Source organism: Drosophila biarmipes, unplaced genomic scaffold (assembly GCF_025231255.1).
Source record: "Drosophila biarmipes strain raj3 unplaced genomic scaffold, RU_DBia_V1.1 ptg000007l, whole genome shotgun sequence".
In the NCBI taxonomy this organism is placed as follows: Eukaryota; Metazoa; Arthropoda; class Insecta; order Diptera; family Drosophilidae; genus Drosophila; species Drosophila biarmipes.
This window is the reverse complement of record NW_026114528.1, coordinates 1,640,620-1,655,136: the sequence shown is the minus strand read 5'-3', so window position 1 is coordinate 1,655,136 and position 14,517 is coordinate 1,640,620. Positions and strand designations below refer to the sequence as shown.

At 39.5% G+C, this 14,517-nt stretch overlaps 1 protein-coding gene across 1 annotated transcript; it reads left to right on the top strand.

The window, feature by feature from the left end:
- Nucleotides 1-6,694: 6,694 nt before the first annotated feature.
- LOC127011735 (larval cuticle protein 65Ag1-like) lies at nt 6,695-7,040 on the top strand. Its single transcript, XM_050889806.1, has 2 exons — nt 6,695-6,831; nt 6,890-7,040. The coding sequence occupies exons 1-2, from the start codon at nt 6,716-6,718 to the stop codon at nt 7,038-7,040; spliced, it is 267 nt and encodes an 88-aa protein (XP_050745763.1). The 5' UTR covers nt 6,695-6,715.
- Nucleotides 7,041-14,517: the final 7,477 nt, after the last annotated feature.

Sequence of the window (14,517 nt, the reverse complement as noted above, 5' to 3'; positions counted from 1 at the left end):
CGATGCATGCACATGCGACTGCGGTAGAATGTTCGAGACTCCAACTGCTTATTGTTTTTGTTGTTGTGTGGCGCCACGTGTCTGCGCCTTCTGCAACAAACTGCGATGCGCACCAACTTCTGCCTGCAGTTGCCTGATGATAGCAAGAAGCTCATGTTGCTCGAGAGCATCTCGGGAAATCGCCCTCTGTGCAGCCGCTGGTGCGTTGTCCGGTTCGGTGCCCTCGGCGCCTTGAAGTTCTTGGGCGGAGGCGTCCCTCTCCAGAATTCTCGTTAGCGGGTTGATCCTCTCCATTGTTTTGGTTGGCGTCTTGATCTTGTCCATGGTTTTGGTTGGCGTCCTCACGTGGTGCATGGCCGCGTTCTTCACGAGGAACACGCACAAGGCGAGCCATTAATTCGGCTTTAAGGCCTTGAGTTGGCAATCCCATCGCGGAAAGCCATCTTTTTAACTACACAACCGAGTATTCGTTAAAGTTTATGTCGTCCATTGCTTAGATCTGATCCCACTTCTGAATTTGTGAAAGAGAAGGTTTTACAAAATACACTGTAATACACGGTTTCACTTAAGGAGCGTCCACTTTATTCAGCTCGTGCACTAAGAATGTCCAATCTTGGGCTTGCTTACAGATAATGTTATCCTTAATGTTAGTTTAACATTTACAATCGAGAGTTTTATCGGACCTAAGTTGACCATATACTCAGCCTACTACAATTCGGCCATTCTGCGACTTGGATCCCCTGATCCTGAGATTCTTAAGGCGAAAGTTAAAGCTAATTACATTACTCTTATCTTATTACGACGTTTAATCACATTATCTTATGTCTTACAGTGATTTCCTTTTCCCTATCCATGGTCTTATATTTTGAGCACTCCAGACAACCTTATACGAATTTCGCGATACTTGAAAGCCTTCAACGTCCTGCAACAAGAACCTGTCGTTCCTAAGCCCTTTGGCTATAACATATGGTCCTTTATTCTTGGGGATCAACTTTCTCGCAACTCCAAGTTTTTTACCATGACATAATCCCTCTTTTCATAGTCCTAGGTCTTTTTATTTGTCTTGTCAAAATAAGTCTTATTGTACGCCTGAGCTTTATTTTGATTATCTATGAATTTCCTCTAAACTTTCTTTTGTAATTGTCGCCTTAGTTGAGTACAGTCGTACGAACTTAGTAAACCCGTCAACTATCAAAAATATGTGTTTATTTGCTCTTCCTTTATCTACTGGTCCGTTGTGATCTATATGCAGTAACTCGAATGGTTTATCCCCTTTCGGAATGCTATAGAGAAAACCTTCTGATTTCCCCGTTTTTTGAGCAAATGCAACACATTTTAGGCAATTTACGATGTGACTACTGCACTTCTCTTTCATCTTATTAAACCAATACGTTCAATAAGTTCATTGTGGTATTTATGTAAAACATGACTATCCAGTTGGTCCCGAACTTGTTAAATATTTGAATCCTTTGATTGACAAATTAACAGATTATCTTCAAAACTATTGGCTTTAACTGTCAATACATGACACCTACTTAGAGCATCTACGTGCTGCATCTTATTTTCCGATCGTTGAACTACTTCGTAATCAAAATTTTGAAGCTCGATCGGGCACTTCGGTTTAGGTCAGTCCTATTTAAAGTAAGGGTCAAAGAATTGCAATCGGTTATTATCTTAAAAGGCTGTCCATGAAGGTAAATTCGAAACCTGCGAAGAGCGTATATGATAGCCAATGTTTCTAACTCAAAGCTGTAGTACTTGGACTCAGTCTTCGTCGTTCGCTTTGAGAAATAAAAGACGGGATAAAGTTTTCCATCACATTTCTTTTGCAATAAAACTGCACCGAAACCTAAAGAACTTGCATCGCAATGTAACTCGACATCGTCTTTGTGAACATAAATAGTCAATCTCCTGTCTCAATTAGTTTTTTCTTAAGACTCGAAAAACAATTAAACTCTTTTGTAATTAAACTCGTTGTGTAATTTTACTGGAGTCGGAAAGTTTTTGATAGCATGAAGCCCTTTATCATATGCTCTAATTCCTAAATCCATTTATCCAGCCGCAGCTATAACTTTTTATTAACTAATTGAATAAACACTTCCTTTGATGTACTTAAATGTTCCTCTATATCTGTGCCATCCATATATACAATACCCTTATTTTCTCTAATCAAATCGGAAAAAATGTTGTTTACGAAACGTTGAAAAACGGCTGAAGCATTTTTTATTCCAATGGACATCCTCAAAAATTCAAACTGTCCTAAAGGAGTCACAAAGGACGTGTACCTTATCGAATCTTCGCTCACGAATAAGTGAAAATATTTAGATCGAGCTTCGAAAATACATTTTTATTGACTAGCTTGTCCAAGAGGTCATCCATTATAGGCAGAGGATAGTTGTCTTTAATTAAAACCTTATATAGCGTGCGATAGTCTATGCATAACCTAAGATCTCCAGTTTTCTTCTTTACCAAAACGATTGGAGAAGCATATTCCGAGTCACTATTTCTTATAATACCTTTATCTAGGTATTCGTCTAAAATTTTTTCGAGCTGATCCTTTTCACTATATGATAACCGCCTAGGTGAACAACTGAATGGCTTCGGTTTTTTTAAATTAATTTTCATTTCGCATCTGGTGAAAGGTATTTTTGGTCTTTTTTTAGTATCTTATAACGTATTAAACATTTTGATAAACCTGCACTTGGTCTCGTAGTCAATTTCATTACCACAGCTTTATTCCGGGAATTTATTGTGCACAACGATGATACTTGACATATCCTCATCAAATGTTTCTTCTAAAACGCTCTTTGTAAGATTTACGGTTTGTTTCCCAATAGTTTCTCCTCAAAAGTTTCATTTCCTAAAAGTCGGTTCATAACAGTCTCTTCTCCTACCAGTTGCTCCTTAACAATCTCATTTCCTAACAGTTGCTCCTTAACAATCTCATTTCCTAACAGTTGCTGCTTAACAATCTCATTTCCTAACAGTTGCTCCTTAACAATCTTTTCTTCTACCAATTGTTCCCTAACAATCCGTACAAAAAGAATCTGATAACTCAGCCATTGCATGTCGTTGTCCCTTCGTCCAACACAACAGGTTCAAGTTGTAGGTGTGACAGATGGAGTTCTTTTTATAAATACTACAATCACTATTCTTAATAGTGTCAAGGGAGTCTAGATTAATGCTTAATCTATAAACATCCATGAAATCCCTTCCCATAATTGCATCATGGCTCATGGACTCATCAGCAACAATTATTAAATCAAAATGAATCTTTATTTCTTTCTTCATAATAAAGCACAACGTTTTTCCTTTTACATCAAGTTAGCTCTTATTTATACCATAATATGGAGTGTTAACTTTATTAATGTGTATTCCATAAGAGACTTTGGATAGTATTATAAAAGATATCGCGCTGCCTGAGTCTATGAGAGATTCTGCAATAATTGTTACACAAGAATAATGAACAAAAAAAATTTGGATAGATCTTACATAGTTGTTGTTGTTCATATATCTGCGGGAGGCAGATATTTGCGAAGGCTTGCTGCATCTGCTCCGGGTTGGCGAATCGTTGGATGCGAGCTTGATCCCTCAAATTTTCTGATGGCATTCCCTCGATGATTTGCTCTAAAAGCTCATCTGTGTCCAGGTTGATGGGTTGAGCTAACATCATCTTTTCCTCGAAGTACATGGCACAACGCTCGGTTTCCTGCCATTTACGTTGCTCGAACTTGCTACACTGCTCGGACTTAGAAGATATTTGCCCGAAAGCCATAATTAGCTGCTCGCATAACCTTTCGAAAGGTTCCAGCATCCTAGTAGGGTTGGCAAGTAACCAACGCTGTGCCTTTCCCTTAAGCTTGGTAACAAACAGCATCCAATGTTTTTAAGGTGCTCCACCCAGTTGCGAGCACACATGTTTTCGTGAAAGTCTATGGCTGCTTCTTTGGCGAAAGACAATGATGCTGCTGATGCAGCCCGGCTGGTGGCTCTGTCGGTGTTAAAAACGAGGTTGTTATTGTCTGCTGAACCGAATTCTGCCAAACTGCTGGTGTTGCCACCCGATACGATGCCTTGCAGGGCTGCCGAAACGTTCAGGATTGCAGTGCTGCCACCAGATGCGTTGTCGTTTGAGGTTGGTGGTACGATCAGACTGGCAGGGTTGCCAATCGATGCATGCACATGCGACTGCGGTAGAATGTTCGAGACTCCAACTGCTTATTGTTTTTGTTGTTGTGTGGCGCCACGTGTCTGCGCCTTCTGCAACAAACTGCGATGCGCACCAACGAGCCATTAATTCGGCTTTAAGGCCTTGAGTTGGCAATCCCAACGCGGAAAGCCATCTTTTTAACTACACAACCGAGTATTCGTTAAAGTTTATGTCGTCCATTGCTTAGATCTGATCCCACTTCTGAATTTGTGAAAGAGAAGGTTTTACAAAATACACTGTAATACACGGTTTCACTTAAGGAGCGTCCACTTTATTCAGCTCGTGTACTAAGAATGTCCAATCTTGGGCTTGCTTACAGATAATGTTATCCTTAATGTTAGTTTAACATTTACAATCGAGAGTTTTATCGGACCTAAGTTGACCATATACTCAGCCTACTACAATTCGGCCATTCTGCGACTTGGATCCCCTGATCCTGAGATTCTTAAGGCGAAAGTTAAAGCTAATTACATTACTCTTATCTTATTACGACGTTTAATCACATTATCTTATGTCTTACAGTGATTTCCTTTTCCCTATCCATGGTCTTATATTTTGAGCACTCCAGACAACCTTTTACGAATTTCGCGATACTTGAAAGCCTTCAACGTCCTGCAACAAGAACCTGTCGTTCCTAAGCCCTTTGGCTATAACATATGGTTCTTTATTCTTGGGGATCAACTTTCTCGCAACTCCAAGTTTTTTACCATGACATAATCCCTCTTTTCATAGTCCTAGGTCTTTTTTTTTGTCTTGTCAAAATAAGTCTTATTGTACGCCTGAGCTTTATTTTGATTATCTATTGCTTTTAGTTGAATTTCCTCTAAACTTTCTTTTGTAATTGTCGCCTTAGTTGAGTACAGTCGTACGAACTTAGTAAACCCGTCAACTATCAAAAATATGTGTTTATTTGCTCTTCCTTTATCTACTGGTCCGTAGTGATCTATATGCAGTAACTCGAATGGTTTATCCCCTTTCGGAATGCTATAGAGAAAACCTTCTGATTTCCCCGTTTTTTGAGCAAATGCAACACATTTTAGGCAATTTACGATGTGACTACTGCACTTCTCTTTCATCTTATTAAACCAATACGTTCAATAAGTTCATTGTGGTATTTATGTAAAACATGACTATCCAGTTGGTCCCGAACTTGTTAAATATTTGAATCCTTTGATTGACAAATTAACAGATTATCTTCAAAACTATTGGCTTTAACTGTCAATACATGACACCTACTTAGAGCATCTACGTGCTGCATCTTATTTCCCGATCGTTGAACTACTTCGTAATCAAAATTTTGAAGCTCGATTGCCCATCGGGCACTTCGGTTTAGGTCAGTCCTATTTAAAGTAAGGGTCAAAGAATTGCAATCGGTTATTATCTTAAAAGGCTGTCCATGAAGGTAAATTCGAAACCTGCGAAGAGCGTATATGATAGCCAATGTTTCTAACTCAAAGCTGTGGTACTTGGACTCAGTCTTCGTCGTTCGCTTTGAGAAATAAAAGACGGGATAAAGTTTTCCATCACATTTCTTTTGCAATAAAACTGCACCGAAACCTAAAGAACTTGCATCGCAATGTAACTCGACATCGTCTTTGTGAACATAAATAGTCAATCTCCTGTCTCAATTAGTTTTTTCTTAAGACTCGAAAAACAATTAAACTCTTTTGTAATTAAACTCGTTGTGTAATTTTACTGGAGTCGGAAAGTTTTTGATAGCATCAAGCCCTTTATCATATGCTCTAATTCTAATAAATCCATTTATCCAGCCGCAGCTATAACTTTTTATTAACTAATTGAATAAACACTTCCTTTGATGTACTTAAATGTTCCTCTATATCTGTGCCATCCATATATACAATACCCTTATTTTCTCTAATCAAATCGGAAAAAATGTTGTTTACGAAACGTTGAAAAACGGCTGAAGCATTTTTTATTCCAATGGACATCCTCAAAAATTCAAACTGTCCTAAAGGAGTCACAAAGGACGTGTACCTTATCGAATCTTCGCTCACGAATAAGTGAAAATATTTAGATCGAGCTTCGAAAATACATTTTTATTGACTAGCTTGTCCAAGAGGTCATCCATTATAGGCAGAGGATAGTTGTCTTTAATTAAAACCTTATATAGCGTGCGATAGTCTATGCATAACCTAAGATCTCCAGTTTTCTTCTTTACCAAAACGATTGGAGAAGCATATTCCGAGTCACTATTTCTTATAATACCTTTATCTAGGTATTCGTCTAAAATTTTTTCGAGCTGAGTAGTAGTAGTAGTACGTAGTTCAACACTGTCACAATGGGCCTGCTCCAAACTGCGTTTCCCATTTATTTCGCAAACTAAACTCTATATCATAAACATTAGACAATATAACTAAAATTTGCTAGTTTTATAGTTTGCCTGCGCTTTGAACTAGTTCAAGAGTATAAAAGATTTCTTCTTGCAGTCAACCGATATCATTCGCATTCAACTCCTCGAGATCAGCAAACTAGCCAAAAGTCAATATGAAGTTCCTGATTGTCTTCGTCGCCCTCTTCGCGGTGGCTTTTGTCGATGCCCTTCCTGAAGCCTACATCGAAAACTTGGAGTCCGAAGTTGGACCCGAAAGCTATTCCTTCAAGTAAGTTGAGTCAGAGCCCCGCGAGAGGTTGCCCAACTGATCCTTTTCTCCTCGTCAGCTTTAAGACGAGCGATGGCCAGCAGGGTGAGGCTAAGGGAGTGCTAAACAATGTCGGCAGCGACCACGAGTCCCTTGCTGTCAAGGGATCCTTTTCCTACGTGGGCGACGATGGTAAGACCTACGAAGTCACCTACCTTTTCACTATATGATAACCGCCTAGGTGAACAACTGAATGGCTTCGGTTTTTCTAAATTACTTTTCATTTCGCATCTGGTGAAAGGTATTTTTGGTCTTTTTTTAGTATCTTATAACGTATTAAACATTTTGATAAACCTGCACTTGGTCTCGTAGTCAATTTCATTACCACAGCTTTATTCCGGGAATTTATTGTGCACAACGATGATACTTGACATATCCTCATCAAATGTTTCTTCTAAAACGCTCTTTGTAAGATTTACGGTTTGTTTCCCAATAGTTTCTCCTCAAAAGTTTCATTTCCTAAAAGTCGGTTCATAACAGTCTCTTCTCCTACCAGTTGCTCCTTAACAATCTCATTTCCTAACAGTTGCTCCTTAACAATCTAATTTCCTAACAGTTGCTGCTTAACAATCTCATTTCCTAACAGTTGCTCCTTAACAATCTTTTCTTCTACCAATTGTTCCCTAACAATCCGTACAAAAAGAATCTGATAACTCAGCCATTGCATGTCGTTGTCCCTTCGTCCAACACAACAGGTTCAAGTTGTAGGTGTGACAGATGGAGTTCTTTTTATAAATACTACAATCACTATTCTTAATAGTGTCAAGGGAGTCTAGATTAATGCTTAATCTATAAACATCCATGAAATCCCTTCCCATAATTGCATCATGGCTCATGGACTCATCAGCAACAATTATTAAATCAAAATGAATCTTTATTTCTTTCTTCATAATAAAGCACAACGTTTTTCCTTTTACATCAAGTTAGCTCTTATTTATACCATAATATGGAGTGTTAACTTTATTAATGTGTATTCCATAAGAGACTTTGGATAGTATTATAAAAGATATCGCGCTGCCTGAGTCTATGAGAGATTCTGCAATAATTGTTACACAAGAATAATGAACAAAAAAAATTTGGATAGATCTTACATAGTTGTTGTTGTTCATATATCTGCGGGAGGCAGATATTTGCGAAGGCTTGCTGCATCTGCTCCGGGTTGGCGAATCGTTGGATGCGAGCTTGATCCCTCAAATTTTCTGATGGCATTCCCTCGATGATTTGCTCTAAAAGCTCATCTGTGTCCAGGTTGATGGGTTGAGCTAACATCATCTTTTCCTCGAAGTACATGGCACAACGCTCGGTTTCCTGCCATTTACGTTGCTCGAACTTGCTACACTGCTCGGACTTAGAAGATATTTGCCCGAAAGCCATAATTAGCTGCTCGCATAACCTTTCGAAAGGTTCCAGCATCCTAGTAGGGTTGGCAAGTAACCAACGCTGTGCCTTTCCCTTAAGCTTGGTAACAAACAGCATCCAATGTTTTTAAGGTGCTCCACCCAGTTGCGAGCACACATGTTTTCGTGAAAGTCTATGGCTGCTTCTTTGGCGAAAGACAATGATGCTGCTGATGCAGCCCGGCTGGTGGCTCTGTCGGTGTTAAAAACGAGGTTGTTATTGTCTGCTGAACCGAATTCTGCCAAACTGCTGGTGTTGCCACCCGATACGATGCCTTGCAGGGCTGCCGAAACGTTCAGGATTGCAGTGCTGCCACCAGATGCGTTGTCGTTTGAGGTTGGTGGTACGATCAGACTGGCAGGGTTGCCAATCGATGCATGCACATGCGACTGCGGTAGAATGTTCGAGACTCCAACTGCTTATTGTTTTTGTTGTTGTGTGGCGCCACGTGTCTGCGCCTTCTGCAACAAACTGCGATGCGCACCAACTTCTGCCTGCAGTTGCCTGATGATAGCAAGAAGCTCATGTTGCTCGAGAGCATCTCGGGAAATCGCCCTCTGTGCAGCCGCTGGTGCGTTGTCCGGTTCGGTCCCCTCGGCGCCTTGAAGTTCTTGGGCGGAGGCGTCCCTCTCCAGAATTCTCGTTAGCGGGTTGATCCTCTCCATTGTTTTGGTTGTCGTCTTGATCTTGTCCATGGTTTTGGTTGGCGTCCTCACGTGGTGCATGGCCGCGTTCTTCACGAGGAACACGCACAAGGCGAGCCATTAATTCGGCTTTAAGGCCTTGAGTTGGCAATCCCAACGCGGAAAGCCATCTTTTTAACTACACAACCGAGTATTCGTTAAAGTTTATGTCGTCCATTGCTTAGATCTGATCCCACTTCTGAATTTGTGAAAGAGAAGGTTTTACAAAATACACTGTAATACACGGTTTCACTTAAGGAGCGTCCACTTTATTCAGCTCGTGTACTAAGAATGTCCAATCTTGGGCTTGCTTACAGATAATGTTATCCTTAATGTTAGTTTAACATTTACAATCGAGAGTTTTATCGGACCTAAGTTGACCATATACTCAGCCTACTACAATTCGGCCATTCTGCGACTTGGATCCCCTGATCCTGAGATTCTTAAGGCGAAAGTTAAAGCTAATTACATTACTCTTATCTTATTACGACGTTTAATCACATTATCTTATGTCTTACAGTGATTTCCTTTTCCCTATCCATGGTCTTATATTTTGAGCCCTCCAGACAACCTTATACGAATTTCGCGATACTTGAAAGCCTTCAACGTCCTGCAACAAGAACCTGTCGTTCCTAAGCCCTTTGGCTATAACATATGGTCCTTTATTCTTGGGGATCAACTTTCTCGCAACTCCAAGTTTTTTACCATGACATAATCCCTCTTTTCATAGTCCTAGGTCTTTTTCTTTGTCTTGTCAAAATAAGTCTTATTGTACGCCTGAGCTTTATTTTGATTATCTATTGCTTTTAGTTGAATTTCCTCTAAACTTTCTTTTGTAATTGTCGCCTTAGTTGAGTACAGTCGTACGAACTTAGTAAACCCGTCAACTATCAAAAATATGTGTTTATTTGCTCTTCCTTTATCTACTGGTCCGTAGTGATCTATATGCAGTAACTCGAATGGTTTATCCCCTTTCGGAATGCTATACAGAAAACCTTCTGATTTCCCCGTTTTTTGAGCAAATGCAACACATTTTAGGCAATTTACGATGTGACTACTGCACTTCTCTTTCATCTTATTAAACCAATAGTTCATTGTGGTATTTATGTAAAACATGACTATCCAGTTGGTCCTGAACTTGTTAAATATTTGAATCCTTTGATTGACAAATTAACAGATTTCAAAACTATTGGCTATAACTGTCAATACATGACACCTACTTAGAGCATCTACGTGCAGCATCTTATTTCCCGATCGTTGAACTACTTCGTAATCAAAATTTTGAAGCTCGATTGCCCATCGGGCACTTCGGTTTAGGTCAGTCCTATTTAAAGTAAGGGTCAAAGAATTGCAATCGGTTATTATCTTAAAAGGCTGTCCATGAAGGTAAATTCGAAACCTGCGAAGAGCGTATATAATAGCCAATGTTTCTAACTCAAAGCTGTGGTACTTGGACTCAGTCTTCGTCGTTCGCTTTGAGAAATAAAAGACGGGATAAAGTTTTCCATCACATTTCTTTTGCAATAAAACTGCACCGAAACCTAAAGAACTTGCATCGCAATGTAACTCGACATCGTCTTTGTGAACATAAATAGTCAATCTCCTGTCTCAATTAGTTTTTTCTTAAGACTCGAAAAACAATTAAACTCTTTTGTAATTAAACTCGTTGTGTAATTTTACTGGAGTCGGAAAGTTTTTGATAGCATCAAGCCCTTTATCATATGCTCTAATTCTAATAAATCCATTTATCCAGCCGCAGCTATAACTTTTTATTAACTAATTGAATAAACACTTCCTTTGATGTACTTAAATGTTCCTCTATATCTGTGCCATCCATATATACAATACCCTTATTTTCTCTAATCAAATCGGAAAAAATGTTGTTTACGAAACGTTGAAAAACGGCTGAAGCATTTTTTATTCCAATGGACATCCTCAAAAATTCAAACTGTCCTAAAGGAGTCACAAAGGACGTGTACCTTATCGAATCTTCGCTCACGAATAAGTGAAAATATTTAGATCGAGCTTCGAAAATACATTTTTATTGACTAGCTTGTCCAAGAGGTCATCCATTATAGGCAGAGGATAGTTGTCTTTAATTAAAACCTTATATAGCGTGCGATAGTCTATGCATAACCTAAGATCTCCAGTTTTCTTCTTTACCAAAACGATTGGAGAAGCATATTCCGAGTCACTATTTCTTATAATACCTTTATCTAGGTATTCGTCTAAAATTTTTTCGAGCTGATCCTTTTCACTATATGATAACCGCCTAGGTGAACAACTGAATGGCTTCGATTTTTCTAAATTAATTTTCATTTCGCATCTGGTGAAAGGTATTTTTGGTCTTTTTTTAGTATCTTATAACGTATTAAAAATTTTGATAAACCTGCACTTGGTCTCGTAGTCAATTTCATTACCAAAGCTTTATTCCGGAAATTTATTGTGCACAACGATGATACTTGACATATCCTCATCAAATGTTTCTTCTAAAACGCTCTTTGTAAGATTTACGGTTTGTTTCCCAATAGTTTCTCCTCAAAAGTTTCATTTCCTAAAAGTCGGTTCATAACAGTCTCTTCTCCTACCAGTTGCTCCTTAACAATCTCATTTCCTAACAGTTGCTCCTTAACAATCTCATTTCCTAACAGTTGCTGCTTAACAATCTAATTTCCTAACAGTTGCTCCTTAACAATCTTTTCTTCTACCAATTGTTCCCTAACAGTCTTATTTTTAGTTAGGCAATCCGTACAAAAAGAATCTGATAACTCAGCCATTGCATGTCGTTGTCCCTTCGTCCAACACAACAGGTTCAAGTTGTAGGTGTGACAGATGGAGTTCTTTTTATAAATACTACAATCACTATTCTTAATAGTGTCATGGGAGTCTAGATTAATGCTTAATCTATAAACATCCATGAAATCCCTTCCCATAATTGCATCATGGCTCATGGACTCATCAGCAACAATTATTAAATCAAAATGAATCTTTATTTCTTTCTTCATAATAAAGCACAACGTTTTTCCTTTTACATCAAGTTAGCTCTTATTTATACTATAATATGGAGTGTTAACTTTATTAATGTGTATTCCATAAGGGACTTTGGATAGTATTATAAAAGATATCGCGCTGCTTGAGTCTATGAGAGATTCTGCAATGATTGTTACACAAGAATAATGAACAAACAAAATTTGGATAGATCTTACATAGTTGTTGTTGTTCATATATCTGCGGGAGGCAGATATTTGTGAAGGCTTGCTGCATCTGCTCCGGGTTGGCGAATCGTTGGATGCGAGCTTGATCCCTCAAATTTTCTGATGGCATTCCCTCGATGATTTGCTCTAAAAGCTCATCTGTGTCCAGGTTGATGGGTTGAGCTAACATCATCTTTTCCTCGAAGTACATGGCACAACGCTCGGTTTCCTGCCATTTACGTTGCTCGAACTTGCTACACTGCTCGGACTTAGAAGATATTTGCCTGAAAGCCATAATTAGCTGCTCGCATAACCTTTCGAAAGGTTCCAACATCCTAGTAGGGTTGGCAAGTAACCAACGCTGTGCCTTTCCCTTAAGCTTGGTAACAAACAGCATCCAATGTTTTTAAGGTGCTCCACCCAGTTGCGAGCACACATGTTTTCGTGAAAGTCTATGGCTGCTTCTTTGGCGAAAGACAATGATGATGCTGATGCAGCCCGGCTGGTGGCTCTGTCGGTGTTAAAAACGAGGTTGTTATTGTCTGCTGAACCGAATTCTGCCAAACTGCTGGTGTTGCCACCGGATACGATGCCTTGCAGGGCTGCCGAAACGTTCAGGATTGCAGTGCTGCCACCAGATGCGTTGTCGTTTGAGGTTGGTGGTACGATCAGACTGGCAGGGTTGCCAATCGATGCATGCACATGCGACTGCGGTAGAATGTTCGAGACTCCAACTGCTTATTGTTTTTGTTGTTGTGTGGCGCCACGTGTCTGCGCCTTCTGCAATAAACTGCGATGCGCACCAACTTCTGCCTGCAGTTGCCTGATGATAGCAAGAAGCTCATGTTGCTCGAGAGCATCTCGGGAAATCGCCCTCTGTGCAGCCGCTGGTGCGTTGTCCGGTTCGGTGCCCTCGGCGCCTTGAAGTTCTTGGGCGGAGGCGTCCCTCTCCAGAATTCTCGTTAGCGGGTTGATCCTCTCCATTGTTTTGGTTGGCGTCTTGATCTTGTCCATGGTTTTGGTTGGCGTCCTCACGTGGTGCATGGCCGCGTTCTTCACGAGGAACACGCACAAGGCGAGCCATTAATTCGGCTTTAAGGCCTTGAGTTGGCAATCCCAACGCGGAAAGCCATCTTTTTAACTACACAACCGAGTATTCGTTAAAGTTTATGTCGTCCATTGCTTAGATCTGATCCCACTTCTGAATTTGTGAAAGAGAAGGTTTTACAAAATACACTGTAATACACGGTTTCACTTAAGGTGCGTCCACTTTATTCAGCTCGTGTACTAAGAATGTCCAATCTTGGGCTTGCTTACAGATAATGTTATCCTTAATGTTAGTTTAACATTTACAATCGAGAGTTTTATCGGACCTAAGTTGACCATATACTCAGCCTACTACAATTCGGCCATTCTGCGACTTGGATCCCCTGATCCTGAGATTCTTAAGGCGAAAGTTAAAGCTAATTACATTACTCTTATCTTATTACGACGTTTAATCACATTATCTTATGTCTTACAGTGATTTCCTTTTCCCTATCCATGGTCTTATATTTTGAGCACTCCAGACAACCTTATACGAATTTCGCGATACTTGAAAGCCTTCAACGTCCTGCAACAAGAACCTGTCGTTCCTAAGCCCTTTGGCTATAACATATGGTCCTTTATTCTTGGGGATCAACTTTCTCGCAACTCCAAGTTTTTTACCATGACATAATCCCTCTTTTCATAGTCCTAGGTCTTTTTCTTTGTCTTGTCAAAATAAGTCTTATTGTACGCCTGAGCTTTATTTTGATTATCTATTGCTTTTAGTTGAATTTCCTCTAAACTTTCTTTTGTAATTGTCGCCTTAGTTGAGTACAGTCGTACGAACTTAGTAAACCCGTCAACTATCAAAAATATGTGTTTATTTGCTCTTCCTTTATCTACTGGTCCGTAGTGATCTATATGCAGTAACTCGAATGGTTTATCCCCTTTCGGAATGCTATACAGAAAACCTTCTGATTTCCCCGTTTTTTGAGCAAATGCAACACATTTTAGGCAATTTACGATGTGACTACTGCACTTCTCTTTCATCTTATTAAACCAATACGTTCAATAAGTTCATTGTGGTATTTATGTAAAACATGACTATCCAGTTGGTCCCGAACTTGTTAAATATTTGAATCCTTTGATTGACAAATTAACAGATTATCTTCAAAACTATTGGCTTTAACTGTCAATACATGACACCTACTTAGAGCATCTACGTGCTGCATCTTATTTCCCGATCGTTGAACTACTTCGTAATCAAAATTTTGAAGCTCGATTGCCCATCGGGCACTTCGGTTTAGGTCAGTCCTATTTAAAGTAAGGGTCAAAGAATTGCAATC